The sequence below is a fragment of the Linderina pennispora genome, assembly GCF_002104995.1.
Source record: "Linderina pennispora strain ATCC 12442 chromosome Unknown DL89scaffold_6, whole genome shotgun sequence".
In the NCBI taxonomy this organism is placed as follows: Eukaryota; Fungi; Kickxellomycota; class Kickxellomycetes; order Kickxellales; family Kickxellaceae; genus Linderina; species Linderina pennispora.
In genome coordinates this window covers 530,921-556,726 of record NW_024468254.1, presented here as the reverse complement: position 1 = coordinate 556,726, position 25,806 = coordinate 530,921, and the positions used below count along the sequence as shown (strand labels likewise).

Here is a 25,806-nt window from a genome sequence, read left to right as displayed (position 1 = left end):
GAATTCGCAGTCTCCGATGTGGGGCTGTTTGTAAAAAGAGCAAGTATGAATCTCAGTCGATCACAACATCTCAAGCTGTGCGGCCTAGATGCTGCTAGAACTGGCTGTTGGTATTGAGGCTATTGAAGCGGGTGCTTGATGGAATGGAGACTTGGAGCGCTGATCTTCAGGGCATAATAGCGAGAAGGTTGGGGGATGGAGGGGTGTCAGACACTGCAGATCTGCGGGCGATGAGGGAGTGGGTTTTTGCCACCAGGTGTGGCGGGCGAGAAAAGTAGCAAGGGCAGCGGGCAGTAGGTTCTGGGCGAAATAACCATCTGGCATTCATTTAGACTAGGATCCCTTACGGCGTTTCTTTTGTTGGGCGGGCTTGTATGACCTGGAATCCTGCAACTGCTGGAAGAAAAAGAGCGGGGTGGTATGGCCCTCGGGTAACGGCACCCCCCGGCTGTTGTTCTCTGGTGATACGGGTACTGTTCATGCGCGCCGGTTATTGTTATTCCTAGGAAAACCTCGCTACACAGGCAAGGACAAAAGTTTGCGGGTGTCGAGGTTCCTTTTGCCAGCAGACAGCGAACAGGGGAAATTGGAAGATGGGTGCCAACAAAGAATTCGGGTGTTAGTGGTGCAAATCCCACAGAGATTAAAGCGCTGTGGCCGCCTCTTGGGCCACGCTTGCACACGCCACACCCGCCACAGGTTTTTCGTCGCTTTATATTGAGGACAATTGGGCCACCCCCTCCCCTCCTCGTCCAACTTTCCTCTAGCCTTTTTTCTTCACCTTTTCTCTTTCCAAAGAAAATACCTTTTTTCCTCGCTATATCTTATATCCCCTGTATAGAAGCAGCCGTGTAGGCGACTTTCCCACCTATTGCATAGCTTTCTTATGGCAGATAATATCCTGACACTGACATCGCTTGACGATGCCATTTCCGGAGTGCAGCAGGCACCGGCACGGCCACTGAGTGGCCGCAGAAACAAATCTTCAGATGATGTGGGCGGGCTGTGCGAGCGGGACTCAACACAGACCCGGTTGCACCAGCGCACAGCATCAGCATCCTCGCTGTCTGGAAGCACAAAAACAGAGGTGGTTCCGCAGACCAACAGCCTAAGGATAGGCATCAGGCGGCGGATGACGCAGGCCGGCGACGTGGTGGTGCCGCCACCGCTGATGGTTGCCCGCTCGGCGACCACTGGATTGCCGTACATGACATACACGACTGGCCCCACAACAGCACCGGCACAGCCCGGCAGCACAGCAGGGTTTCCGAGCGAGACCGACGCGGGATTGCGGCCGCGCAAGCGCAGCCTGTCAGTGGGTGGTGAGAATGTGTGTCGGGACTTTTTTGCGCGGCAAATCGAGCAGTACGGGCTGCAGGCGCTGCTGGGGTCGCCGGTAGGCGTGTGTCACTTCCTGGCATCGACCATTGCGGGGTTCAGCCCCGAGAACCTGCTGTTCTACCTGGAGGCCGAGCACTTTCGCACGGCAGTGTTTCCTGACGCCGAGATGCGGGCGCGGTATGCGCGCGGGCTGTACCGGTCGTTCATCTCGCATGCGGCGCCGCTAGAAATCAACATCAACCACAGCATGCGCACGCAGGTCACAAACGTGCTGCGCTCAGGTGCACCGGTCTCGCAGGTGCTGTTCCAGGAGACCCAGAGCCACACATACTCGCTGCTGGAGCAGGAGTTTGCTGCCTTCCGCCAGCGTCCCGCCTACGACCGTATGCTGGCCGAGCTGACTGCCGGCCGCAAGGACGCAGGCCAGCGTGCTGTCGCTGCACTCTACGATGCCCTGGCGTCCACCTACAATGTTCACCGCCTGGCGCCTGGCAAGCACCGCCTGGTGGCCTCGGAGTGCCCGGCGTTTGTCAAGTTCGCCGACATGGAGCTGACCAGCAGCGACCTGCGCGTGGCTCTACCGGCGTGGCTCTGCCGCACCACCGTGCGTCTGCTGGATGTGGCCATGCCCGAGTCGCCCGAGGAAGCGAGCCGGCTCCAAAGCGCCGACGCTCAGCAGGCGCTGTCATTCTCGCGTCCGTCGGTCTCCGCTCCAGCACCCTCGCCGCGTGTGCATCTGGCGCGCAAGACGTCGGCAGCCGCTGCCTACGGCACTGAGAAGAAGGCCAGCAAGCAGAAATCGTTCCAGCGCCTGCGTACTCGCTTCCAGAGCGATGCTGCTGAGACGGAGGTACCACGGTCGCCGCCCACGAAGCCGCGGTGGGTTGCAACGCTGCTGGGCTCGCGTCGTCGCAAGGCGTGAGCTTTGTTACTGAAAATACTCTCTCCCCTGTCTATACCATCTACTAAGCCTGCTTATCCTTTTTAATTAGACCTAGCATTATTACTCTTCTTTCCACCCTACAGCCTGCATTCATACATCTCTTTACGCAAAGACACCCATTCATGAATCGTGAACATCCGCAGGCGAGGCACTCGCACATCCTGCATCCTGCTGCATATGTATGTCTGGGCCAGGTGGCAAACCGGCTCGGCTCATCGGCTCGGAGCCGCTGCTCAACTGGCTGTTCGTCTGGCCCCAATAAAAAAATTATTTTTCGATTTCACTGCTTCCGCTCGCGTATTGTTTTTTGTACCTACTGAAATGACGTCCAGATTGCCTCCCGATCTGCTGCAGCTCTTCACACCGCGGCCGCAGCTCAAACACCTGGAGCCGCTGGACCGCGCACCCGACGACAGACCGCGGCCGCAAATAACAGGGTTGGGCGCGTACATGTCGGAGCTGCAGCACGCGCCAAAGTTCGAGTATGTGGAGACCCCACAGGAGCGCAAGCAGCGGCGGAAGAAGGAGCGGGCGACCCAGGCACGCGAGACGATAGCGCGCGAGAGCATCCGATGGAACCCGCACCTGAATGTGCATGCGACCGATGACCCGTACAAGACCATAATAGTAGCGCGCCTGAACTACGACACTACCGAGGATGACCTGCGCAAGGAGTTCGAGCCGTACGGCGAAATTGTGTCAGTGCGTATGGTGAACGACACCGAGGGCAATTTCCGCGGCTACGCCTTCATTGAGTACAAGCATGAGGCTGATATGCGCGAGGCTTTCAATGCTGCCGACGGCATGCGCATCCTGGGCCGTCGCATCGTCGTCGATGTCGAGCGCGGCCGCACCGTCAAGGGCTGGGCTCCGCGCAGATTCGGCGGCGGCCTGGGCGGTACACGTGTGGGCGGTAAGGATACGAACCAGAAGGACCCTGGTCGCTTTGACCCTGCCATGCCGCCTGAGCCCGAGCGCAAGTACGAGCCCAGAAATCGGGACCGCCTTGCGCGCACCCGCGACTCGGCCGACCAGTACCGCGGGAGGGCCTACCAGTCGTCCAGGAGCGCTGGGTATGAGGGACGCGATCGGGATAGGAGCCGCGGCAGGGACTATGATAGAAGGGATCGTGGATATGATAGGGACCGCGAGAGAGACCGGAGAAGAGATAGCGATAGGGACCGGGACCGTGGAAGGCGCGAGTCGCGGTACCGGAGTCGGTCCCCAGCCTCGCGATCCTCGCGCCGCGACCGATCGGGCGACCGTGGGTCATCGTATCATAGCCGTCGCTACTAGGTATTGCTTTGCTCCCTTTTTTGCTGCTGTTTCGTAAGTGTACCCTTCCCCCTTTTCTTCTTGCCTCCCTATATCCTTTTCTTATACTCCTTCCGCGGTGTGCACCGCTCTGTCTGCGTGAGCCAAACAGGGCGACAAGTTAGCAGGTTTAATCTTCTTTTGCTGAGGTAACGTATACAAATTTTACAGGCTGAACCGAAAATGCAGTGAAACCGCGAAAAGGTAAGTAAAGGATCGTTTGATGTTTGCCACTGGGCTGCCCTGGTTGACTCTTTTCTTCGTTTTTCTTGCTCTGTCGCCTTTTCGCAATATTCTTCAAGCAAATAAATTTCATAATGAGTCGTCCTATTTTGCCAGTGAACCGGTATGTCGAACGCAAAGCCGTCAAGGAGGGGACGTGCTTCATCTGTGGATACTTTACGCCAAGCATATTTGTCACGGAGAACGATGCGCCTCGCGACTGGTTCTTCGTGTGTCCAAAGCACACCACTGAAACGAGCTTCTGCACGCTTATCGAGGGGGGGCAAGTACCAGAGCCCGCACAGGACGTGGACGGGATGAAGGAGCCAGAGGTGAAGAAAAAGGAGAAGTCGGACGGCAAGGACGCAAAGGACGAAACCAAAAAGGGCAGCGAAAGGGAGGAAGACTCAAAGTCGCCCACGCCGCCCCCTGCGCCGGCTGCTCCCACGCGCAAGGTCTATACGCTGCACCGCGACTACATGTACTTGCGCCAGCGCCCGTTTATCCAGCGGTGGGAGAAAGAACAGGCCGACCTGCTGGCCCAGCGCCTGCCCAGCGTGCCCAAGCACAGACCATCCTGAGTCCCATGACGTGGTCACTCCCGTTGAATCAACAGTACTCTACATTGGAGCAGGCAGTTCGGGTATCCTGCCAACAAGTTTTTACGCTGCGCTCCAATACATCCCTCTCCTTTCTGTAATGTCCAAACAACCGCCAGCAAAGAAGCCCGCCAAACTTGTGTCGACGTCGGGCGTCAAAGTACAGCGATACTTCCCTGGGAAGGCGCCGGAGCTCGACGTTGACCTGTCCGATGACGACGAGCCGCAGGAGCAGCCGCTGCAGCCGTCCAAAATCACGATCCGTGCGCCTGCAGATGTTTCTGATGCTGAGTCTGACGACCAGTCGAAGCGGCTGTTGCAGGAGCGGCTGAGGGCACGGCAGATGGCCGATGCGGACAGCCAGGAGTCAAGTAGCAGCAGCAGCGATGAGGAAGACGAGATCCGGGCGACAGAGGCGCGGCGGCGAGCGGCTATGCGCCGCCAGACACAGAGCAGCGCTGAGTCCGGTGAGGACGACGAGTCCAGCGGAGAAGACGAATCTAGTGGGGAAGATGAGTCCAGCGAAGACGACGGGTATGCCACCCGCCCGCTATTCAAGCCGGTCTTTGTGCCTAAATCGCAGCGTCAGGCACCCGAGGTCATGCCCGACCCCCACCCAGACGATGCCGATCTGCTGGAGAAGAAAAAGCAGGAGCGCCGCCAGGAGTCTGTGCGCCGCGCCGCCGAGCAGGCCAAGCACGACCGGGAGGCACCGGAAATCGAGACAAACGACATTTCGGCCATCGATGACACTGACGATCTGGATCCGGCTGCGGAGTTTGAGGCATGGAAACTGCGCGAGCTGCTGCGGATCAAGCGCGACAAGGAGGAGCGGGAGCTGGCGGATCTGGAGGAGCTAGAGCAGGAGCGACTCAGGAACATGACTGAGGAGGAGAAGCAGAGGCTGGGGTTGGAGCGGGAGAGGAGGCAGCAGATTGAGAAGCTTAGGGCCAAGGACGACGAGGTGCGGACCAAGGGCGCCTTTTTCCAGGCCGAGTGATTAGCCGTAATCGTCTCTTGGCATTTGTCATCGCTGGCCATATAACAACCCCTGGGTGGACCGCGATCTGTTGAACCATCAGTCGTCTATTTGCTTCCTAGAAACTTTTTTGCTGTCCAACTTGTGCATTTTTCTCAGTCAGAATTTCAAATGGCAGACAAAGACAGCAACCCTCTGGCTATGTTCAGCGCTATGAGCGGTGGATCGAAGGGCGATGCAAAGGATGCAAAGGATGCAAAGGATGCAAAGAAGCCCTGCCGGGTTTGCGACTCATTCAAGACTTGGCGGCGAAAGGACGCAAAGAAGCATGCCAAAGAGCACGATGCAAAGAGCGCTGGCGCCGCTGCCGCCGCCGGTGGCCTTGCCTCCTCGGCCTCCTCAGTCTCTTCGGTCACCACTGCTGTCTCCGACGACAGCTGCCCGCCAGACTCGCAGATCCTGGGTCGCGCAACCTGGACGTTCCTGCACACCATGGCCGCCTACTACCCGGAGAAGGCGGAGGCGAAACAGCAAGAGATGATGACCAGTCTGCTCACCAGCTTCTCACACTTCTACCCGTGCGGGCGATGCGCGTCACACCTGCGCCAGGAGATGGCAAAGCGGCCACCGCCAGTCGACACGCGCTACAACCTGTCCCAGTGGCTCTGCCGCACGCATAATAAGGTCAACGTAATGCTAGGCAAGGACGAGTTTGACTGCAGCAAGATTGACGAGCGCTGGCGTGACGGGCCCAGCGACGGCCGCTGCAGCTGGGCACAGGACGTGGAGTATTAAGACCAATATATTTAGTGGAACTTTAGGCTGATGCTGTTGACACAGTGCCGCTCGTCTGTGGGCGTCTTGTAGCCCTCGCCCTTGAATACGTGGCCCAGGTGCGAGTCGCAGTTGGCGCAGACTATCTCAGTGCGCACCATGCCTAGTGATCGGTCCTCGTTGCGCTTGACTGCGCCAGGAATTGCGTCAAAGAACGCCGGCCAGCCGCACCCCGAGTCGAACTTTGTCGCGGACTTGTAGAGCGGCGCGTTGCAGGCGCCGCAATGGTACACTCCCGTGTCGAACTTTTTGTTGTACTCGCCTGTGCCTGGCGCCTCGGTTCCCTTCTGCCGTAGGACACGGAATTGCTCAGGGGACAGAATCGCCTGCCATTCGCTCTCGCTCTTGCTTGCAGTCATTCTGGAAAACCTGGTGGTATGGAAAGAGGTGTGCTGAGAATAGAGCAAAGAAAGGCGTGGTAAAATGCGTTTCATTTTTAAAAGAAAAGAAAAAGAAAAGAGAAAGCACCCTGTTGGCATCGCATAGATTGCTAGAGGTTTCAAAAGATCAAGCACTGTGCCTAGTCCTGAAACTCGCCAAGACGCTTGGCAAGTGCCAATATCAAGCAGACAATGCACATGCGATGTTGCACACGATAGCAATAAACCCAGGCATCTGCATATGGATATCACTTGATCAATACATAGCAATTTACAGACTGCCCAAGCACATTTGGTTCTTGAGCCCCTTGCCATGGTTTGAAATGTTGCTGCTGCTCGAGGCATGGGAGGTTTGTGGCCTGCGGCTTACCACCGGCCCATTTATAGCCATCCTTATGTATTTGTCAGTTCTAGCATATAAGCACTGTTTCTCTTTTCAGAATGCATAGAATGCAGCGCTTTCTGAGAAACATCTCAAGATGTGATAGCTGTTCTAGACTCTTGTTGCTCGTTTTATAGCATTGCTACTCAATATGCCACTCTATTTTATATACTGCAGACCCAAAAGATGACCGATATGGAACCCCACACTCGTATACAGCCGTGACAACCCAGCTTCAAACGGAATTTTCACTATCCCAGGACGTGTTATTGTATAAGGAAACTGCTGGAGAGGATATCGCTATTCCAGATAGCAACAGCCACATGAATAGTGAATTCGTTTGGTGTTTAGCAAGAGTACTACCTAAACAACTTGTACAAGGACTGTTAACCTTGGGGATGGGACAAGTGTTTATGAGCGTGCATGTGAGCAAAATAAAAGGTGAAACAAGATTGACTGAAGGGAAAGGGGAGGGTCCGGTCGGCCTGAGGTCTGATTTTATGTGGTTTGGTTGTTGGCATGGTGACGTGTGGGAGTGGATCGGCACTCCAATGTCAACAATACATGCTCACAGCTGCCGTCGAGGAGCCAGGGATGAAGTTGACTGCATCGAATATCGTATTGCTGTTTAATTCCGGTACCACTATTGGGCGCTTTCTGTCTGGGTCTATAGTGGATGTACTCAGCCCACTCAACACCAACTTGGCGGCAAATGGTCTGATATGCATCCTGGTATTTGTCTTTCTATAAGGTATCAAGACGACTGCTGGGTACTACATCTTCATTACCATCTACGGTACACTGGTATCATTATATTTAGCTATCAATGCGCATACCTTGACCAGCGAATTTGGTTCTCAGGCTATTGTCTCGGCAATCGGATTGAACACCGTATGCTTTGGTATTGGCACGCTCATCGGAGTTCTAATACAAATTGCTCTCTTCAAGAAATACAATCGTCCTCACAATAGGTTCACACCAGTGGCTGTATGGGCTGGTATATGCTTTGCCCTGGTATCGGTATGCTATGCCATTCTTCGCATCCTGCCAGTCAGAAAACATAACAGTTTTCACTTTTCAAAGACACAGTTGGTAGTATTATGAGCATTATACAGGCATAACCAATGCTGCCTGTAAGATAGATTAGGGCTACAGCCAATATGTTATTCTACCATTGTACAATATTTCCTGATAACCAAATGTGTCATGGTATACGAATGGACACTTTGGAATACCAGCTGGCCATCATAAATTATGAATCCCTTCTCCTTAATTTGTGGTGTTGTCCTCAGCCCGAAGCGTTAAAAGGCCAGTGGCGGTGGCTTTCAAAGTCCCCGCATATAGTGAACTAGACTCAGAGCTGCAATATTTTGTCAACAGAATCTTCCTCTTCAGCGCCTATCCCATTTTGTGCCTTTTAGTACATATCTTATATTGCGTAGTATACTAGTTTCGTATAGGCTAACAACCTAACTATGAACATGACCGAAGCCTCACTCGGAGGCTCAGATGTCGCAATATCACCAAAAACAACATGTTCGCTATCTCAAGATGCGCTGACAGACAGCACTGCGACTAAAATAGTGTCTACACAGTCAGAAATTGATGGCGCTATCGAGCTTGCACCTCCCGATAGTACGTATGCCTGGTTCATTGTGGTTGCAGCGTTTTTAAACCTAGCAACCACCATGGGAACGCTGAATTCGTTCGGTGTTTACCAAGAATACTACCTGAACGACCTGTACAAGAACGACTCGGCAGGAGTCATTGCATGGATATCGACTCTCAACATATTCTGTACGTTCTTTGGATCGGTCGTGACAGGGAAGCTGACAGACGAGTTTGGGTTCCGCATTACATGCCTTGCGGGTGCAATTATTTGCGGCGTAGCTCTGATTTTGGCATCGTTCACGCACACGGTTTGGCAGCTGATGTTAACCCAAGACATTATGCTTGGGCTTGGTACCTCGTTGGTATTCTCTCCTTCCATGTCGGTTGTCGCTCAGTGGAACGTCAAACATCGCATTCTGGCAACAGGGATCGCGGTTTCAGGTGGTGGCGTAGGGGGAATGATCATCTCAAACGCCACACGAAGGATGATTGATGGTATTGGCTATTGCTGGTCGCTGCGCGTGCTGGGGCTACTTGTTACCGCAATCAGCGGTTCGGCATCGCTAGTCTACAAACGTCGAATGTCTGCACCCAAAACTGGAAATAGCGCATTGCTATTTAATCTGTTTAGGGACCCACGCTTCCTTTGCATTAATGCTGCTCTCATGTTCTTGGACTTTGCGTTTTACGAACCAATGCTGTACATGCCCACAGCAGCCGTTAATGAAACCGGACTAAAGACGACAGCCTCGAATATCGTGCTAGTATTTAATGCTGGCACAGCTGCTGGCCGTGTTCTGTCTGGACCTATAGCGGATTTGCTCGGCCCACACAATACTAACTTGGCGGCAAATAGTCTGATATGTGTTTTGATATTTGTTTTTATGCAGGGGGTCAAGACGATTGCTGGGTATTACGCGTTCATTTCCCTGTATGGCATACTCTGCACATTGTATCTGGCCATCAATGTGCACATCCTGGCTGACGAGTTTGGCACCCAGGCTATTGCCACTGCAGTCGGATTGAACACCGCGTGCTCTGGAGTTGGCTCACTGGTTGGGAACCCAGTGCTAGGTGCCCTTTACGAGAATTACGATCGTCCTCATGACAGATTCACGGCAGTGACAGTGTGGGCTGGTATGAGCTACGCCGTTGTGACATTGTGTTATGCTGCTCTACGCTTTGTGGTCGCCAGAAAACACAGCTATCCTCACTTTTCAAAGATGTAGAGTCTTCTAATATATTTCTGGTATCAACCCATGAAACATGCTTAAAATTAGCTATATATCAAGGAACCCACTCATCAAGAGCATACCAGTAGATATCATGGTAGAAAGTAAAACTATGGATTCTTCAATGCTGGTGCTACTACCTTACTTTATTTGAATAATATTTACCACTGCGCAACCAAGCCTGTATAATCCAGAAACGGCTGTCTACTGACTATCCACTCCTAACAAATCATTTATATAAATGAAAACCTTGAAGCGTAACATTTTGTCTGGTCCAAAACGAATGCATCCAAAAGCTTGTGAAATTTAGCTTCAGGAGTCACTGCACCCACCGTTCAACTTCAGATTGCATATACTGCCGCCTTTATATCCCTCACAATATTTACTATATTTATTGTATTATGACTCTTATTAGCACACCCGACACTGTCTCTCTGATGAGCTACGAGATACACATCAAAACCAAGTCCAGCAGCAGTCATTTGCATGATCAGGATTCACTCACAGACAAAGGTGCAGCTGAGGAAGAGCATGCGGGAAATTGTTCTCATAGCAGCGATGAAATAGTTGAATTCGCGCCCCCTGATGCCAAATACGCGTGGTTCATTGCTGCCGCTTCATTCTGTAATATGGCATCTGCCATCGGCATACAAAACGCCTTTGGGGTATACCAAGAGTATTACCTAAACGACCTGTACCGGGACGACTCTGCGGTTGCTATCTCCTGGATATCAACATTGAGCACATTCTGCATGTGCTTCGGGTCAATTGTGACGGGCAAACTAACCGACAAGTTTGGGTTCCGTATCACCTGTTTTGCAGGAGCGATAATGTGTGGCGTGGCATTGATTCTTGCGTCATTTGCACATACACTATGGCAGCTGATTCTTGCGCAGGGTATCATGCTTGGATTGGGATCAGCCCTCATCCTCTCTCCATCCATGTCAATCGTTGCTCAGTGGCATGTCAAACATCGGATTCTGGCAACAGGCATCGCTGTATCGGGGTGTGGACTCGGAGGAATGGTACTGACGGGGGCAGCTCAGATTATGATGGGTAATATCGGCTACCGCTGGTCGCTGCGCGTGCTGGGGCTGCTTGTTGCTTCAGTGAGCGGATCCATGTCTCTCATCTATAAGCGTCGTGTTTCTGCATCAAGGAACAGTAACACAAAACTTCTCTATTCCCTATGCAAAGATGTGCGATTCCTATGTATTAGTAGTGCCGTTACACTTGTCAACATGGGAGGCTATGAGCCGACTCTTTACGTGCCAACAGCTGTTGCCATGGGGGGTGGGTCTAGGGCAACCTCGTCAGATATTGTTTTGATGCTCAACGCAGGTATAGCGGCTGGATGCATTTTATCTAGCCCCCTTTCAGCTGTGCTCGGCCCTCTCACTGCCAACATGCTATCGAACATTATATCTTTTGTTCTGATATTTGTATTCCTGCAAGGGGTCAAGACAATTGCAGGCTACTTTGTGTTTAGTGCCATGTTTGGTGCTTTATCATCAATCTATCTGGCAATTAACACGGATATTCTGGCGAAAGAATTCGGCACACATGTCATTGCTACATCAGCTGGGTTGAGCATGGCGTGCTGTGGGATTGGCGTGCTTATTGGAATTCCAGTGCAGGGCACCCTTTACGAAACCTATGACCGCCCGCTCAATAGGTTTACAGCTGTGACTGCATGGGCTGGCGCATGCTTTGCGTTAGCATCTGTGTGCTATACAGCATTGCGCATCATAGTTGTTCGCAGGACCAAGGTCTCTTTCTTTTCCAAGGTATGAATATTCAATACAGACTTTAGTCAAAGCAATGCAGCTGGTAGTTCAGTGTTACGCATATTGCTGTAGAGGTAGGCTCCAATGTGTTTGAGGGTTTTAGACATGCGTCATGCCGAACCGATTACAATTATAATTGATCACAGGACAGGATTACCAGTACCTAGAGCTTTTTCGATTGCCATTTCTTCAAAAAAAATTTGAACTGGCTGTCTTTAACTCGTATATTTTTACGCACCTTTACATTACAGAAAAATGCCCAAGGCATCGAAGAAGAAGCAGAGAAAGGCAGAGGACTTTAAGAAGGTCAAGCTGAAGGTCGGCAAAAAGAAGGCACCGCCGACTAATGCGACCGACACGTCGTTCACGTCAAAGTCGATCACGCTCGGAGCCCAATCGATTACGGCTGACAAGACAGCAGCTCTGACAAACTCGCGCAAACTGACGCTCAAGGATGTGCTGACACAGATGCGGCATTATAGTGCAGTGAATCGCAAGGACGCAGTCCTGGGCCTGACCGATTTTCTGTCGCTCCACCCAGAGGTACTGAACACAGAGCTTGGATCGATTGTCGACGGGACAGTGAAGCTAATCGTGGATAATGAACCGGCGGTGCGCAGGGTATTGCTGAAGCTTTACTCGACATATCTGCCTGATATCCCGCGACGCGAATTGGCGCCGTTCATGCCGTTGATGGTCATTTTCACTTGTTCGGGCATGACGCATATTCTGGACGATATCCGATCCGACGCAGTAAAGTTCCTGAACCTGCTGATTGAGCTGGCTCCGCAAGACCTGTCGCAGTATGCATCAAAAATTCTGCCCAATTTCTTCAGCCTGCTGGAAACCAGCACGCAGTCTAATGAAGAAGCGCGAGGCTCGGCATCGCTGAATTCGCGGGCTAGTCTACTGACCAAGGGAAATCGGCTTGATATTATGCGTAGCTGCTATAACTACCTGAAAGCCTACACAGATCCGCTGCTCAGAAGCGACGATCCACTCGGGTTTATGTCGCCAGATGTGCAGGACCCATCCCACCAAAGCAGAGATGATGAGGAACACCACTCGTGGCAGTACCCAGACAGCAGCCTGTACTTCTATCCAAATACGCCGGCGCCCTTTGCGCATCTTAATCTGTTTGGCGAAAGTGTCGGAGTCGGTGCGTTGTCTGATGCAACCAGCGGCGATGCCAATGCGGCGATTCGGGCGCAGAGCAAGGAGGCATTTACGAGGCTGTTCCAGTTCCTGCAAGCGACATGGATGGAGTCGTCGACCATGTTTGGTACGAACCAGATTTCAGACGACCAGTCGCTGGATCTGTGCGGATTTGTGATGCGGATTCTACGGACACTATGGCAGGCATCGTACCAGGACGGCATTCCGCTCGCCGACACGCAGCTGTTTGCGTTTGCGCGGCAATGCATGGTGCATTTCCCATTTGGCGGTGCTTATGTTGGCAACAGTGTAGTCGAAGAGTCGCTGCTGGCGATGAACATCAGGGTGTGCGAACTGGTTGCGCTGCTCAGGTCGGGTGCAGCCGAGAGTTCCAACGAGAAGGCGGTGGCCGAGGTCGGCAAGTGGACCAAGCGCTGCGTCAAGTTCATTCTCGCCACGCTCGGATTCAAGCTGGGCAAGACGCAGGTTCAGGTCAGCGCTTCGTTCCGGCACGAGCACTTTGTCGAGCTGCTGCCGGTGGTCTGGCGCTTGGTGCACGGCGGCAACAACAAGTATGCCGATAAGCTGCTAGTGGCCGTGATCCACTATGCCGACGTGTGCCCGTTAGCGTCAGCCAACAAGACGCTGTGCATCCGGTTCCTGCGATCCATCATCGAGATCCAGTGGTCCAGGGCTTCTACAGACCGTGTTGTTGTGGGCACGCAGGGCCAGCTATCGGGGATGCTGGCGGGCTGGGCGCTGGGTCTGCCTAAGCTGCTGTGGCAGCTGCGCGACAAGAATTTTGCTGCCAGTCGGGCGGCCATTGAGACGCTGCGGCTTATTAACCAGCGCACCAGGCTGCTGGATGCGCAGCAGGTCGACACACTGCAGTCCAGCCTAGTGACGCTGTTCTGCGTGACAGTGCCAAGCAAGGGGACGGTGTTTGGGCCGTTCAAGCAGTACCCGAGTGATCTACAGTGCGCGGTTCTTGAGACAGTCCACTACTGCCCGCGGCGATCGGAGAGGCTGGCACAAGCCATGCAAGCGTGCCAAGATGGCATTGCGGGCGGCAGAGTCAAAGCCCTGCTTGACGAGCTCGTGGCCGCGCCTGCCGTGTGCTGACTAAAAAAGAGAGAATCAATAAAATAACCGGTTCTTGGATGCAGCAGAGTAGTGGTTCTGGTTGGGTTCGCCATAGAAAGGGCCGATGGCGCCATCGCCGAGCCAGGGGAGACGGCCTGCAAGCAGCCATAGCCGAGTCAGCCAGGGAACAGCTGCTCTACGCTACAATGATCAACCCCACCTCCGCTGTGATTTTGGACCTTTTTGGGGGGATTCAGGCCTTGCTGTGCAGCGCTGAGAGGTTTAAAAGGCAGTCCCTATCTCCCCGCGCATGCCGTCAGCCTAATTTCCACCGAATCTCTCTTCCTTGTCCATTTCCCAAATCGAATTGCTCAGTATGTTTGCTGCTACGAAGCTCGCCACACGCTCCGCGTTCCGCCACAACTGGGTGCGGTTCTCATCTACTGCTGCCGCCGCATCGTCCTACAAGCTTGTTGTTGTGGGCGGCGGTGCCGCTGGCCTGGCTGTGTCCTCGACGCTGGCGCAGAAGCTGGGAAAGAACGAGGTGGCAGTGATTGAGCCGTCCGCCGTGCACTACCAGCAGCCGCTGTTTACCTTTGTCGGTGGCGGCCTCAAGGACTTCAGCGAGACCCACCGGCCGATGGGTGAGCTGATCGACGGGAATGCCAAGTGGATCCAGCAGGCCGCGGCCGAGATCGACCCGGAGGCCAACACGGTGACTCTGGCCGACGGCTCCAAGGTGTCGTATGATTACCTGGTGGTCGCAGCGGGCATTGAGCTGAACTTTGGCGGCATCAAGGGTCTGGAGCAGGCGATTGGCAAGAACGGCGTTGCAAGCAACTACTCGCCGCAGTATGTGGAGAAAACGCACGAGTTCCTGCAGAATGTCCAGGGCGGCAATGCGCTGTTCACAATGCCGGCGACCCCGATCAAGTGCGCTGGTGCGCCGCAGAAGATTGCGTATCTGGCCGACGAGATGTTCCGCGAGAAGGGCATCCGCGACAAGGTCAACGTTAACTACTACACCGCCCTGGGCAAGATCTTCGCCATCGACAAGTATGCTAACGCGATGAACGGAATTGCCAAGAGCCGCGACGTCAATGTCAACCTGTTCCACGATCTGGTCGAGGTCGATGGCGCCAACAAGAAGGCTACCTTCAAGGTGCTCGGCAGCGGCCCCAATGCCGGCGAGACCGTCACTGTCCCGTACGAGTTCCTGCACGTCACTCCGCCGATGAAGCCCTTCGACTTCATCAAGAACAGCAAGATCGCCAATGCTGCCGGCTATGTCGATGTCAACCAGGCCACGCTGCAGCACAACAAGTACTCCAACGTGTACTCGCTTGGTGACTGCTCGTCGCTGCCGACCTCCAAGACTGCCGCTGCCGCCGCTGCCCAGTCGCACGTGCTCAAGCAGAACCTGCTGAACCAGATCCAGGGCAAGGACGTCCCTGCTGTCGAGTACAACGGCTATACTTCGTGCCCACTGGTCACTGGCAAGCACAAGCTGGTGCTGGCCGAGTTCTCTGGCTACACCGGTACTCCGCACGAGACCTTCTTCTTCAACCAGGCCAACGAGCACGCCTTCTCGTACTGGCTCACCGCCGAGGCTCTGCCCTCGGTCTACTGGAACTCGATGGTCAAGGGCACCTGGAAGGGTCCTTCGACTATCCGCAAGCTGACCAACCCGGCCAACGCCAACTAAACTGTTTTTGCCCTTCGTGTCTCTAGTTGTTTTCAAATTTATATCGTTCCGCATTCATGTGGTGTCGCATGTGGGGGTGCCTATGTTGTGGACAGGAGTGTGTGCTGTTGTACCATATCTCGATCAGAATGTGCGACTGGTATATTTTCCGATCCATTGATTTTTAATAGGCATGTGCCCCACGATGCGATGCGCGCTAGATATTAACCACTACACAATTTATGCATACGAACGGCGACGACGAGCGACCCGCCCTTGGGTTTGACGATAGTTCTGACGAAGAGGCGTACAATGAGGCAAAGCTGCTGTCTCAGCGCCGCGGCCAGAAGACTAGGGAAGAGCAGATGCTTGGCGTTTGGGCTGAAGGTGCTGCCGATTCTGACCAAGCAATGCACCGCATCTCCCACATCAACCCTCTAAAACCAGTTGGGTTCGTACCTGGTGGAAGCACTGAAGACATGGATGTAGTCGACCCGTTAGAAGATGCACCTGGTGTAGAAAAGCAGTCTACTACCACGGAAACAAGGCACACAAGACCATCACCCACGAAAGGAAAGGACACAGCAGACACCACAGACGATTCCTCGAGCGAGTCAAGTAGCAGGGATTCATCCAGCGATTCATCCAGCGACCCTGAATCGAGCGACGAAGAGGAGGTGGCCAAGAAGCCGGTGCGCGCCGCGCCGAGCAAGGATTTTGGCAAGTTTGCCAATTCCACAGTCTGGTCAATGATGGAAAAGATGGGCTACAAGCACGGCGAGGGCCTGGGAAAGCACGGCGAGGGCCGCATCGAGCCTGTCGAAGTGACATTGCGGCGGGCTGGCGAGGGAATCTCGTACAGTGGCAGCGAAAGGCCACAGAGCGAGAAACCTAGACACAAGCCGCAGGCTAAAGGCCGGGGCTCGAGGCCGCAGAGTGGAACGTCAACGCCACGTGCTGACGGACACAGGGTGGGTCCACGCAAGAAGACACAGTACAAGACCTTGGATGAGCTGCAAGCGACGACCGAGCAGACATTCAGAGATATCTTTGTTGATATGACGACGAACACAGAGGTTGGATCGATGGCTGAACTGGCAGCAAAGAGGCCCGATGTCAAGGCAAAGGATAAGCTGGCAAATGAAGTGCGGCTAGGGCTCGATCTGGCGCTGAGCCGGCAGGATTCGCTGGTGCGCGAAAAGGAGATTGAGAGGAGGCGGCTGGCAGGACTGCAGCAGGAGATGCAGGCATTGACTTTAGGCACTGCTCAGCGGAAGGCAAGAATCGACCATCTGCGGGCAATGAAGGAGGGAGTCGCAAGCGTGCTCAGCGTGTCTAGCGAGACAAGTGTCGAGTCGGCAGAGTTGGCAGCGGATGATCTAGCGGAACTATTTATGGCGCACGAGCGTATATATGAGACGGCCAGGCATGCGCAAGAGACCAGCGGGTTCGACGTGTGGACAGAGCTGTCGCTGGAGAAGATTGTGACCAGCACACTCTATAGCCACTATACCCGGATATTCCGAGCCTGGGAGCCGACTGGCCATCCAGAGCTGATTGCCCGCATAGTCAGCCCGATACTAAGATACACATCGGTTAATGAGGCTGATTCGCTGGCTGAGGAGATGACACCGGTCGAGTCGCTGCTTAACCGGACGGCAGTGCCGCGTCTAAGGCAGTTTTTGCACAGCCAGTGGGACCCGCTGACCGACGATCTGGTACAAATCCTTGATGGGCTGCCACCAGTACTTGTGCAAGTTGTTGCTGACGACATTTCTACGGTTCTACAGCAGTTTGTCGACAATATCAGCCCTCGGCTGATCATGGAGCGGTATCGACAGATGCAGGATAAGCCTTCTGACGACCGAGCTGCAGCACTCGCCGACCTACGCATTGACCGCATTTTGCTCCCTTGGCTGCCATTGATTCATGACCACGACGCTCTGCTGACAGCCATCCGCAGCAAGCTGTGCACAGCCTTGGACAAGTGGACACCATCCAAGGAGAACAATAGTGATATCATGGCGCTAGTGTCGCCGTGGATGGAGGTTTTCGATGGCAAAGATTTGCGCAGGCTAAGCACAAAGGTGTCATCACGGCTCGAGGACATGCTGCGTGCAGAGTTCCGGTTTGATGCGCAGAGGCAGGTCGTCTGGCCATTCAAGGTTGTGCTAAAGTGGCATTCGCTCTTGCCGTTTGCACCGTGGTTTGCAGTGGTGCGCAGAGGTGTTCTCAATGGCTTTATAGACTACTTGCGTAGGTGGTTGTCAGATCCAGGAGCCAATTACGCCGAGATCGCCGACTGGTACTGGGCCTGGAAGAGCCTGTACCCGCAGGAGATCTTTGAGCGGAGTGAGGTACAGCAAGAGTTCCGCAAGCCGCTGGTGTATATGTCTTACGCAATGTCATTACGGGGGTCAACACAAGAATAAATCACGGCTCTATGCCTCCATCAGGCTTCTTTGTGTGCTTCTCCAGCTCCTCCAGCTCAGGGTCTGTAATGAGACGCTGCACGCTGCCAAGTCTCTTTGCCAGCGCGTCGGCGTGGCGTCTGCACTGTCTGATCGGTAGACCCATTTCGCGCGAAATGCCCACCCAGTCATTGCGGTACCGGGTGATGGCCGATACCAGCTTATCCATGGTCTCTGATGACATTCGGCCGCCTGCGCCTAGGCCAGAAGCATTGCCGAGCCGTGCAAACGATTGAACATAACCAGCCCTGCGGGACCCTGGCGGGTAGTACTTCATTAGAGCCAGGATATACGGCCCCAGAGGACCGGCTTTCCCAGGAAACGTAACCTTCACCAGCTCTCCGTCCTTGTCGTAGTACCCGTTGCTGTCTGTGGGCCGCATTGCAGAGCGGCCGTCAAAATCTTGGATCATGCTTAGCGGATCGATTGAAAGCATGTCTGTTTTGTACCTTTGCTCGAGAGTGCACCAGTTCCGATAGGCGTTGTACAGCTGCTTCCAGGTATAGCCAGGAAACTTCTTCGTCCACTCGATCCAGCGTTTGGTGTCCTGTGTGCGCACGAACTTGACGAGCCGGACAATGTCCTCGCGTGTCATCTCTGAAGCCACCTGCGATTTTGCTGACCTGTTCAGCGCGAACCACTTCGATACGCACTGGGCCGGTGTCCGGGGGCCGACTTGGCTGGAAACAAAGTTCCAAAAGTAGCGTGGCGGTGTGTTCTTCGAGAACAGTAGCCAAGGCTCGTCCTTTTCGCACTGCTCAACTACGTCTGGCTGGTCAGCTACGGTCTCTATGCATTTTATCGTCTGCCGCAGCCGCTGCTCCTCGTCTGGCGTCCAGTGCCAGAGAGCAATACCGTCAAATCTTACAGCACTCGGGACCCTGCCCTGCCTCGGTATCAGCGTCTTTGTCCACCTCGCCTGGCATTGGCGCGGTGTCCGTCCCGTCCCTACCTCCTCTGCCACCATGACCCACCACCCATACTCCTGGGGGCTGATGTCTCGGGCCATCAAACTTGTAATGGCCCTGGCAAGCTTTGCGTCCTCGGCCTTAGTCCACATGCTGCGCGTCATGGGCTGCAGGCTTTCCCAGCGTCTTCGGACGTGCATGGCTTTGCCTTTGAGGCTGAGAGCGGTGGCGATCCTGGTCCACGCGTGGCCGTGCTCGGCGACTAGTTGTTGCAGTGTTTCATCCATCTCCTTTGTCCATTTGATGCGCTGCCTGGTCAGCGTCGTCATGCAGCGGAAGGGGGTATGCGCGACAATTCTCTGGAATACCGAGGGAGCGCCAAATACGGGCTTTATAAAGTGCGTCATTCTGATTGCACCAGTGTGGTCGCGTGGACTCTTTGGGCAGGACGGTAGGGGTGGGCGAAGGGAAAATATGCAGCAATGCAGGACATCAACAGCGATGGCTGCGGAAAGGCTGGCATGAAAGTTTCCAGGTATTTTTGGCCAGAGCCAAGAGTATGGAGCACACTGGGGTGGATTGCTAATTGCGGTCGCGGGTACCAAAAATACGAAGATTACCAGCGGTTAAGCCTGTTTTCGTGCTGGGCGGGGGCTGGTGCACGCCATGCTGCCTGGCACGCCTGCAACGGCACAGAAAGATTTCGTGTCGAAAATGGTTTACATTAGCAGGTTGGCTACGGTGGATAGAAGAGGGATAGCGTCATGCCGGCAGTGGCATGGACGGCCACATGAGGGCCATAACGAGTGCTGTATGTGCCAAATATGCCTGCCACCTAGCAGCAACAGGCGAAAAAGGAGGGCATGTGTGTTATGAACGGGCATGTCAGATGACGTGCGATATACGCCTCACACTCTGTCGCAAGTAGGAGAATCTAATGCACCTCTGTGGTCATTACTCCACCGCCGCCGCCATTGGGCACCCCTTTTAAATACCTTTCTGTGCTCCGTTTATAAGCCGCAGAGTAAATTTGGCAGCCAGGTTGGCCATTTGCTGGTTAGGCTGATGGAAGGACCCGAAGGTGCTGCCGCATGGTGTCGTCAGTTGTGAAGGACACATTGTAGAATCGCTTGCCTCAACTGTCCCTCCGCCTATGTCCCACGTTTGACAATATAAAGGCACACCGGCACGCCCCTTCGGACATTCTCCTATCTTCCAAAGCAGCATTTTCGTTCTTTTTGTCAGATTCGTTTACAGTGCAAATCAAGAATATACAGTCCTCCAAATACATAAAAGCCGGCATATACAGCCTACAAAGCATGTGCAGCCACTACGTTTGCAAGTCTTGCAGCTACTACATCACCACAATATTTTGCGACGGCTACGAGAAAGCCGGGGTCTGCACCGGCGCGTACCAGGACTCGGTAACCCAGCGCTGTCTCGACTGCTACTCCAAATACATGCGGCAGTCACCGCGGGCCGTCAGATAATGCCAACCAGGTGTCCATCATTGTACTACTAGCCAACCACCCCCTATGCTAAGTCTCGTTTAACCATGAAAAGGGCATCGCTAATATATAATGTGTCTAGTACATTTACAAAGCCGGGTTCTGCCAGGCAACTGTGATTGAAACAAATGTAAAAGTGTCTAGCGCGACGGATAGTCAGAGGTAGGCGGTGGCGGCTGCCGGCTGAAGACCGACGGATAAGCCGACATGAAAGCAACGGATATGTCAAACATGCGTTCGCCAAGCCCAACCACGAAGCCCAGCACGCGGCGGTGGTTCTTGTCACCGACGATACCGGTGTTCAGCATCAGCCCTGTCGAGCGGCGGATGCCAGACAGGATCATTGAGATCAGAACGATGTCGAACGAGGCATGCACAAGAGTTCCTACGAGACCCATGTTGAATTTGCGATGTGGAATGTGGTGCTAAAAAAGTGAATGGAGGAAGGCGTGGTGCAGGGTGGCATTGTTTCAGGGCAAGCGTCTTGCCACCAGAAAAAAATGCGAGCCGCATCGCGAGCCGACTCGCTAGCCAAGCTGACCAGTGACGCGGCTTGTTGGTTGACTTTCAGCGCTGCAGGTCCACGTAATCGCCGTCGCCGCGCGCCTTTCCTGCCTTTCCTGCCTTTCCATTTCTCACATTCGAGACCTTTCTTACTCTGACAAGCACCTTTTCCACTTTGCAATTACACATACCAGACAGACTACGAGAATGGCACCCTCGATGGAGAGCACGACCGGATTCAAGTTTGACAATGTGAGGCGGAATCAGCTTCTGGGCGACAAGGGCTACAAGGTTCCGACAGCAACAAAGACGGGAACAACCATCGTCGGGCTTATTTTCCGCGACGGCGTGATCCTGGGTGCCGACACGCGCGCGACTGCTGGCCCTATTGTTGCCGACAAGAACTGCGAAAAGATCCACTACCTAGCGCCGAACATGTACTGCTGTGGTGCAGGTACTGCGGCGGACACAGAGTTTACAACCAACATGATCAGTTCGCAGCTGGCGCTGCACTCGCTGAGCACTGGGCGTGAGGCGCGTGTGGTGACCGCAATGACGATGCTGAAGCAATACCTGTTCAAGTACCAGGGCCACATTGGCGCCGCGCTGGTGCTGGGCGGATACGACGTGGGTGGCCCGCATCTGTTTACGATATACCCGCACGGGTCTACCGATAAGCTGCCGTATGTGACGATGGGCTCAGGATCGCTGGCGGCGATGTCAGTGTTTGAGTCGCGCTGGCGCCAGGGCATGTCGCGCGAGGAGGGGATTGAGCTGGTGAAGGATGCCATCGAGGCGGGTATCTTCAATGACATGGGCTCTGGTTCGAACGTCGATGTGTGCGTGATCACCAAGGGCAATACCGAGTACCTGCGCAACTATGCCAGGCCCAACGAGCGCGTCGAGAAGGAGCAATCCTACAAGTTCCCGGCCGGAACCACCGAGTTTATTGTCCCGCGCCCGGCTGGTGTTGCTGCTGGCGAGGAGTCGACAGCAATGGACACCTCTGCCTAATTGTCTTTAACATGTCTTTCACTCAGTCGTTCAGTATTCGTTAGGAAATGGTATCAATATCAGGACGGTGTTGCCAAATAGGAGAAAGTGGATGTGCTGGCCAACCCACAACGTCGGGTCTGCTGCGTCTTGCCAGAGGCAGGCTAGCAGCTGGTGCCGGCCGCTGGGTATCCCGTATTTCCACATTACTGCTCTCGGGACATAGCAAGATATCACCACACAATGTCTGAAGGTACCAGCAGCATTCAGACGGCAGCAAATGGGTTTGTAGCGCCAAGACGTGCAATCCTGGACCCAAAAGACATGCCTAGGTGGCAAAAGTCGTCTGCATACACTGAGATTTCTGGATTCATTGAGCAGCTCAGCAGCTGCGTCGAGAACAAGCTGATTTCGTCCGATTACCCAGTGTCAGCGCATATCCAAGCGGTTTGCCAACTGCTGGACACTGCTGAGAGCTGGATCAAGCTGTTCCCGCCCGACACAACATCGTCGCAGCGGTTTGGCAACCGGTCGTTCCGGCGGTGGGAGGAGGAGCTACGGGCGCAGGCACCGAAATTGCTGCACCAGATGCTGCCTGAGCCGGCGCAGGAGGCTGTCATCGAGCTGGTGCCGTATCTGAGCGAGTCGTTTGGCAACGCCACCCGCATTGACTACGGGTCAGGGCACGAGCTGTCGTTCGTGGTGTGGCTCATGTGTCTGTGCAAGCTTGGGTTCCTAGAACCAGCGGACTCTGCCGCAATAGTGCTGGTGGTGTTTGTGCGGTACCTGCAGCTGTGCCAGCAGCTGCAGCGCACGTACAACCTGGAGCCGGCCGGTAGCCACGGCGTGTGGGGCCTTGACGACTACCAGTTTCTGCCGTTCTATTTTGGCAGCGCTCAGCTCATTGGCACCCAAACGACGCCGGCCATGGGGCTGGATCCCGGTCTGATCGCAGAGAAGGCCAGTGAGTACCTGTATCTGCAGGGCATCCGGTTCATCATGGAGATGAAGAAGGGCCCGTTCTTTGAGCATTCGCGGCAGCTGTACGACATCTCGGGCGTGCCGCGGTGGCAGAAGGTCAACCAGGGCCTGGGAAAGATGTACCAGGTTGAGGTGCTGGGCAAGTTCCCGGTGGTCCAGCACCTGGTGTTCGGATCGCTGTTTTCGATGGACTAGGCTTCATGTGCCTCTTCAATGCAAGCTCTTTACTGCCCATGAGCAGACGAATATGCTGTCGTGCTGGCGGGCTATCACTAGCCCGTGTTTTGCTGCAGGTGGCGGGTTGGGAACACAGCACTGTTTACGTTTTCTCGAGCCGCAAAGTGCGACAGATCAGCTTTTTTTTTTTTCGACGGCCCCTCACCCGACGGCCGAGGGGTCAACATTTTCCTCTTCCTCTCTGCAGCCAAGTGGTGGCGAAAATAGGTGCAACCCAAAAAATTCTGTTTTCTCTTCCTCTCTTCTCTAATTGCTTCTCGTTTTCAGCTACCCAATCTACCCCTATATACGTAAGTATTCTGTCTTGCCTTCTTCGAATTGCGCTTGGCAGCAGGCTCTTGCCCCCTGCTTGCCTCCTCTAGCGCAGACGCTGCTCTCTGCTAGCCACCTTTACCCGCATGTTGGCCGTGTGCGATTCGGAGATTTGAAGCTCTAATTCACAATTTGCGAGGGCTGTGCCATTAGCCAGCTTGGCCCAGGGTGGCGGGTGAAAAATTTTACCTTTTGTGCATAGGCGTGCTTGCTGCCGAATTACATCTCAGCTGTCCTCGCAATTTCATGCAGGGAGTTGTCGGTCCCTGGCCAGCATACGCTTGACCTGCTTGATTAGTGTCTGTAAGGGCCTTTTTCATTCTCAGCCCCTGGAGGATCCGCCCAAGGCAATAACAACCACAACAACAACTGGCGATGGTAGCAGAGCGGCGGAGCAATAGGAAAGAGGCTCTTATCGCAGAGTAAAGCCCGAGCTGTCTTTCGTTTGTTTACACTTTTTTTATTTACTAACCGCTGTTTTTTCTAACCCACTCCCTGGCCCCTTGTGGCTGGCTGGCTGGCTGACTTTCAAAAATAGTTGGGAAAATTTTAATCCAGTTCGCGACAGTCAACCATGAGAGAAATTCTTACGCTTCAGTTCGGTAAGTAGCAACATCAACACCGGGCGCTTGCAGAGGGCGGTTTGGCCTGCATGGCGTCCAGACTCTAATCTGCCTTTCGTTCTGCATTTAGGTCAGTGCGGTAACCAGGTCGGCGTTGCTTTCTGGGAGAAGATCATCCAGGAGCACGGCATCACCCCCGAGGGTCTGTACACCGGCAACAACCCGCAGCAGATCGAGCGCGCTAATGTCTACTTCACAGAGGCCCAGGGCGGCCGCTATGTTCCTCGCGTGATTGCCTGCGATCTGGAGCCTGGAGTTCTCGACACGATCAGACAGAGCAAGTACGGCGGTCTGTTCCGTCCCGACAGCATGATCAACGCTGCCAGCGGTGCCGGCAACAACTGGGCCAAGGGCTTCTACACAGAGGGTGCTGAGCTCCTGGACCAGGTCCTGGACACCATCCGCCAGGACGTCGAGCGGTGCGATCTGCTCTCGGGCTTCCAGCTCTGCCACTCCATTGCTGGCGGAACCGGTTCCGGCATGGGTTCGCTTATGCTCCAGAAGGTCCGCGAGGAGTACCCCGACCGCATGATGTCGACGTTCACCGTCGTCCCCGCCGCCAGCTCGTCGGACGCCGTTGTTGAGCCGTACAACTCGGTGCTCTCGATCCACCACCTGATTGAGAACTCGGACATGACCTTCTGCCTTGACAACCAGGCTCTGGGCAACATCTGCCTTAACGTCATGAAGAAGCCGCTGCCTACCCTGGGCGACCTCAACAGCCTCGTCGCCAACGTCATGTCGGGCGTCACGACCTCGCTGCGCTTCCCTGGTCAGCTCAACGCCGATCTGCGCAAGCTTGCTGTCAACATGGTGCCGTTCCCGCGCCTGCACTTCCTGATGTCCGGCTTTGCTCCTCTGACCTCCACCCAGGTCCAGAGCTACCGCCACGTCACCGTCCCCGACCTGTGCCAGCAGATCTACAGCACCAACAACATGATGGTTGACGTCGACCCGCGCCACGGCCGCTACCTCACCTGCGCTGCCATGTTCCGCGGTAAGGTCTCGGTCAAGGAGTGCGAGGACACCATCTGGAACTACGCCGAGAAGAACGCCAGCTCGTTCGTCGAGTGGATCCCGAACTCGACCCAGATCGCTGTGTGCGACATTCCGGCCATTGACAGCAAGCTGTCGGCCACCTTCCTCGGCAACAACACTGCCATCCAGGAGACCTTCAACCGCGTTGGTGAGCAGTTCAGCAAGCTGTTCAGGCGCAAGGCCTTCCTGCACTGGTTCACCGATGAGGGCATGGACGAGATGGAGTTCACTGAGGCCGAGAGCAACCTGAACGACCTGATCAACGAGTACCAGCAGTACCAGGAGGCCGGCGTCGAGGAGGAGTACGGCTACGAGGACGACGAGCCCATGTACGGCGACCAGCCCGCGGATGAGGTGATGGCTGAGCACCCCGTGGAGGGCGATGATTACTAAGTAGTCAACCATATAATCTTTCCCAGCTTCCATTAAAAGACCCATGGCATCAGAGATGCTTTGCTGATGCCCACCTCTTTGCCGAGTTCCTTTTTCATTGCATGCTGTCGATTTGTGATTGGTGTCGTGCTGTGGGCACTAGGTCCTTGACGGGGTGATGATGTGGTCTGCATGTAGTGCATATCAAAGGCATCTTTGGATACCCGGGTGACTGGAGTGCACCGTGCGTCAGGGATAGACCATCGTCGTCTGGACAGATCTGCATGTCCGTTGCCACGCGCTATGCTTTTCC

At 54.5% G+C, this 25,806-nt stretch overlaps 16 protein-coding genes across 16 annotated transcripts; 14 read left to right on the top strand and 2 right to left on the bottom strand.

Moving 5' to 3' along the window:
- The first annotated feature begins 605 nt into the window (after positions 1-605).
- Positions 606-2,362, top strand: DL89DRAFT_152225 (regulator of G protein signaling superfamily). The gene is made up of 2 exons (XM_040883553.1): positions 606-1,141; positions 1,247-2,362. The coding sequence occupies exons 1-2, from the start codon at positions 887-889 to the stop codon at positions 2,261-2,263; spliced, it is 1,272 nt and encodes a 423-aa protein (XP_040743746.1). The 5' UTR covers positions 606-886; the 3' UTR covers positions 2,264-2,362.
- A 243-nt stretch (positions 2,363-2,605) lies between these two features.
- DL89DRAFT_292774 (uncharacterized protein) lies at positions 2,606-3,580 on the top strand (the record flags this gene model as incomplete). The annotated part of the gene is made up of 1 exon (XM_040890341.1): positions 2,606-3,580. One exon carries the CDS (start codon positions 2,606-2,608, stop codon positions 3,578-3,580), a length of 975 nt encoding a protein of 324 aa, XP_040743745.1.
- Positions 3,581-3,915: 335 nt separating this feature from the next.
- DL89DRAFT_292773 (uncharacterized protein) lies at positions 3,916-4,401 on the top strand (the record flags this gene model as incomplete). The annotated part of the gene is made up of 1 exon (XM_040890340.1): positions 3,916-4,401. The coding sequence occupies one exon, from the start codon at positions 3,916-3,918 to the stop codon at positions 4,399-4,401; it is 486 nt and encodes a 161-aa protein (XP_040743744.1).
- Positions 4,265-5,492, top strand: DL89DRAFT_152245 (uncharacterized protein). The gene has a single exon (XM_040883555.1). It carries the CDS (start codon positions 4,520-4,522, stop codon positions 5,417-5,419), a length of 900 nt encoding a protein of 299 aa, XP_040743743.1. The 5' UTR covers positions 4,265-4,519; the 3' UTR covers positions 5,420-5,492.
- Positions 5,493-5,836: 344 nt separating this feature from the next.
- Positions 5,837-6,142, top strand: DL89DRAFT_202851 (sulfhydryl oxidase; the record flags this gene model as incomplete). Its single annotated transcript, XM_040884008.1, has 1 exon — positions 5,837-6,142. A coding segment is annotated over one exon (306 nt), but the record flags the coding sequence as incomplete, so codon positions are not given.
- Positions 6,143-6,204: 62 nt separating this feature from the next.
- DL89DRAFT_257381 (peptide methionine sulfoxide reductase B2, chloroplastic) lies at positions 6,205-6,591 on the bottom strand (the record flags this gene model as incomplete). The annotated part of the gene is made up of 1 exon (XM_040885527.1): positions 6,205-6,591. One exon carries the CDS (start codon positions 6,589-6,591, stop codon positions 6,205-6,207), a length of 387 nt encoding a protein of 128 aa, XP_040743741.1.
- A 2,028-nt stretch (positions 6,592-8,619) lies between these two features.
- On the top strand, positions 8,620-9,699 carry DL89DRAFT_207486 (MFS general substrate transporter; the record flags this gene model as incomplete). The annotated part of the gene is made up of 1 exon (XM_040884117.1): positions 8,620-9,699. A coding segment is annotated over one exon (1,080 nt), but the record flags the coding sequence as incomplete, so codon positions are not given.
- Positions 9,700-10,274: 575 nt separating this feature from the next.
- Positions 10,275-11,630, top strand: DL89DRAFT_223035 (MFS general substrate transporter; the record flags this gene model as incomplete). Its single annotated transcript, XM_040884617.1, has 1 exon — positions 10,275-11,630. The coding sequence occupies one exon, from the start codon at positions 10,275-10,277 to the stop codon at positions 11,628-11,630; it is 1,356 nt and encodes a 451-aa protein (XP_040743739.1).
- A 220-nt stretch (positions 11,631-11,850) lies between these two features.
- Positions 11,851-13,926, top strand: DL89DRAFT_267326 (uncharacterized protein). The gene has a single exon (XM_040887455.1). It carries the CDS (start codon positions 11,880-11,882, stop codon positions 13,899-13,901), a length of 2,022 nt encoding a protein of 673 aa, XP_040743738.1. The 5' UTR covers positions 11,851-11,879; the 3' UTR covers positions 13,902-13,926.
- Positions 13,927-14,135: 209 nt separating this feature from the next.
- DL89DRAFT_267324 (flavo-binding protein, variant) lies at positions 14,136-15,624 on the top strand. Its single transcript, XM_040887454.1, has one exon. It carries the CDS (start codon positions 14,239-14,241, stop codon positions 15,565-15,567), a length of 1,329 nt encoding a protein of 442 aa, XP_040743737.1. The 5' UTR covers positions 14,136-14,238; the 3' UTR covers positions 15,568-15,624.
- Positions 15,625-15,762: 138 nt separating this feature from the next.
- DL89DRAFT_267323 (uncharacterized protein) lies at positions 15,763-18,216 on the top strand. Its single transcript, XM_040887453.1, has one exon. It carries the CDS (start codon positions 15,789-15,791, stop codon positions 17,976-17,978), a length of 2,190 nt encoding a protein of 729 aa, XP_040743736.1. The 5' UTR covers positions 15,763-15,788; the 3' UTR covers positions 17,979-18,216.
- DL89DRAFT_257375 (uncharacterized protein) lies at positions 17,980-19,332 on the bottom strand (the record flags this gene model as incomplete). Its single annotated transcript, XM_040885526.1, has 1 exon — positions 17,980-19,332. One exon carries the CDS (start codon positions 19,330-19,332, stop codon positions 17,980-17,982), a length of 1,353 nt encoding a protein of 450 aa, XP_040743735.1.
- Positions 19,333-19,898: 566 nt separating this feature from the next.
- On the top strand, positions 19,899-20,570 carry DL89DRAFT_267322 (uncharacterized protein). The gene has a single exon (XM_040887452.1). It carries the CDS (start codon positions 20,245-20,247, stop codon positions 20,413-20,415), a length of 171 nt encoding a protein of 56 aa, XP_040743734.1. The 5' UTR covers positions 19,899-20,244; the 3' UTR covers positions 20,416-20,570.
- A 460-nt stretch (positions 20,571-21,030) lies between these two features.
- On the top strand, positions 21,031-21,969 carry DL89DRAFT_267321 (proteasome subunit beta type-7). The gene has a single exon (XM_040887451.1). The coding sequence runs from the start codon at positions 21,145-21,147 to the stop codon at positions 21,949-21,951; it is 807 nt and encodes a 268-aa protein (XP_040743733.1). The 5' UTR covers positions 21,031-21,144; the 3' UTR covers positions 21,952-21,969.
- Positions 21,970-22,173: 204 nt separating this feature from the next.
- Positions 22,174-23,106, top strand: DL89DRAFT_257373 (serine/threonine-protein phosphatase 2A activator-like protein; the record flags this gene model as incomplete). Its single annotated transcript, XM_040885525.1, has 1 exon — positions 22,174-23,106. The coding sequence occupies one exon, from the start codon at positions 22,174-22,176 to the stop codon at positions 23,104-23,106; it is 933 nt and encodes a 310-aa protein (XP_040743732.1).
- Positions 23,107-24,034: 928 nt separating this feature from the next.
- On the top strand, positions 24,035-25,514 carry DL89DRAFT_257372 (beta-tubulin; the record flags this gene model as incomplete). Its single annotated transcript, XM_040885524.1, has 2 exons — positions 24,035-24,062; positions 24,154-25,514. 2 exons carry the CDS (start codon positions 24,035-24,037, stop codon positions 25,512-25,514), a joined length of 1,389 nt encoding a protein of 462 aa, XP_040743731.1.
- Positions 25,515-25,806: the final 292 nt, after the last annotated feature.

What these genes read in the sequence shown, in the direction of transcription:
- DL89DRAFT_152225 (XM_040883553.1), top strand. Translation starts at nt 887, where the DNA reads ATGGCAGATAATATCCTGACACTGACATCGCTTGACGATGCCATTTCC. An exon ending in TCAGGCGGCGGATGACGCAG is followed by an intron (nt 1,142 to 1,246) that starts GCCGGCGACGTG and finishes GCACCGGCACAG; the next exon opens with CCCGGCAGCACAGCAGGGTT.
- DL89DRAFT_267326 (XM_040887455.1), top strand. Translation starts at nt 11,880, where the DNA reads ATGCCCAAGGCATCGAAGAAGAAGCAGAGAAAGGCAGAGGACTTTAAG.
- DL89DRAFT_267322 (XM_040887452.1), top strand. Translation starts at nt 20,245, where the DNA reads ATGTGCAGCCACTACGTTTGCAAGTCTTGCAGCTACTACATCACCACA.
- DL89DRAFT_152245 (XM_040883555.1), top strand. Translation starts at nt 4,520, where the DNA reads ATGTCCAAACAACCGCCAGCAAAGAAGCCCGCCAAACTTGTGTCGACG.
- DL89DRAFT_267321 (XM_040887451.1), top strand. Translation starts at nt 21,145, where the DNA reads ATGGCACCCTCGATGGAGAGCACGACCGGATTCAAGTTTGACAATGTG.
- DL89DRAFT_267324 (XM_040887454.1), top strand. Translation starts at nt 14,239, where the DNA reads ATGTTTGCTGCTACGAAGCTCGCCACACGCTCCGCGTTCCGCCACAAC.
- DL89DRAFT_267323 (XM_040887453.1), top strand. Translation starts at nt 15,789, where the DNA reads ATGCATACGAACGGCGACGACGAGCGACCCGCCCTTGGGTTTGACGAT.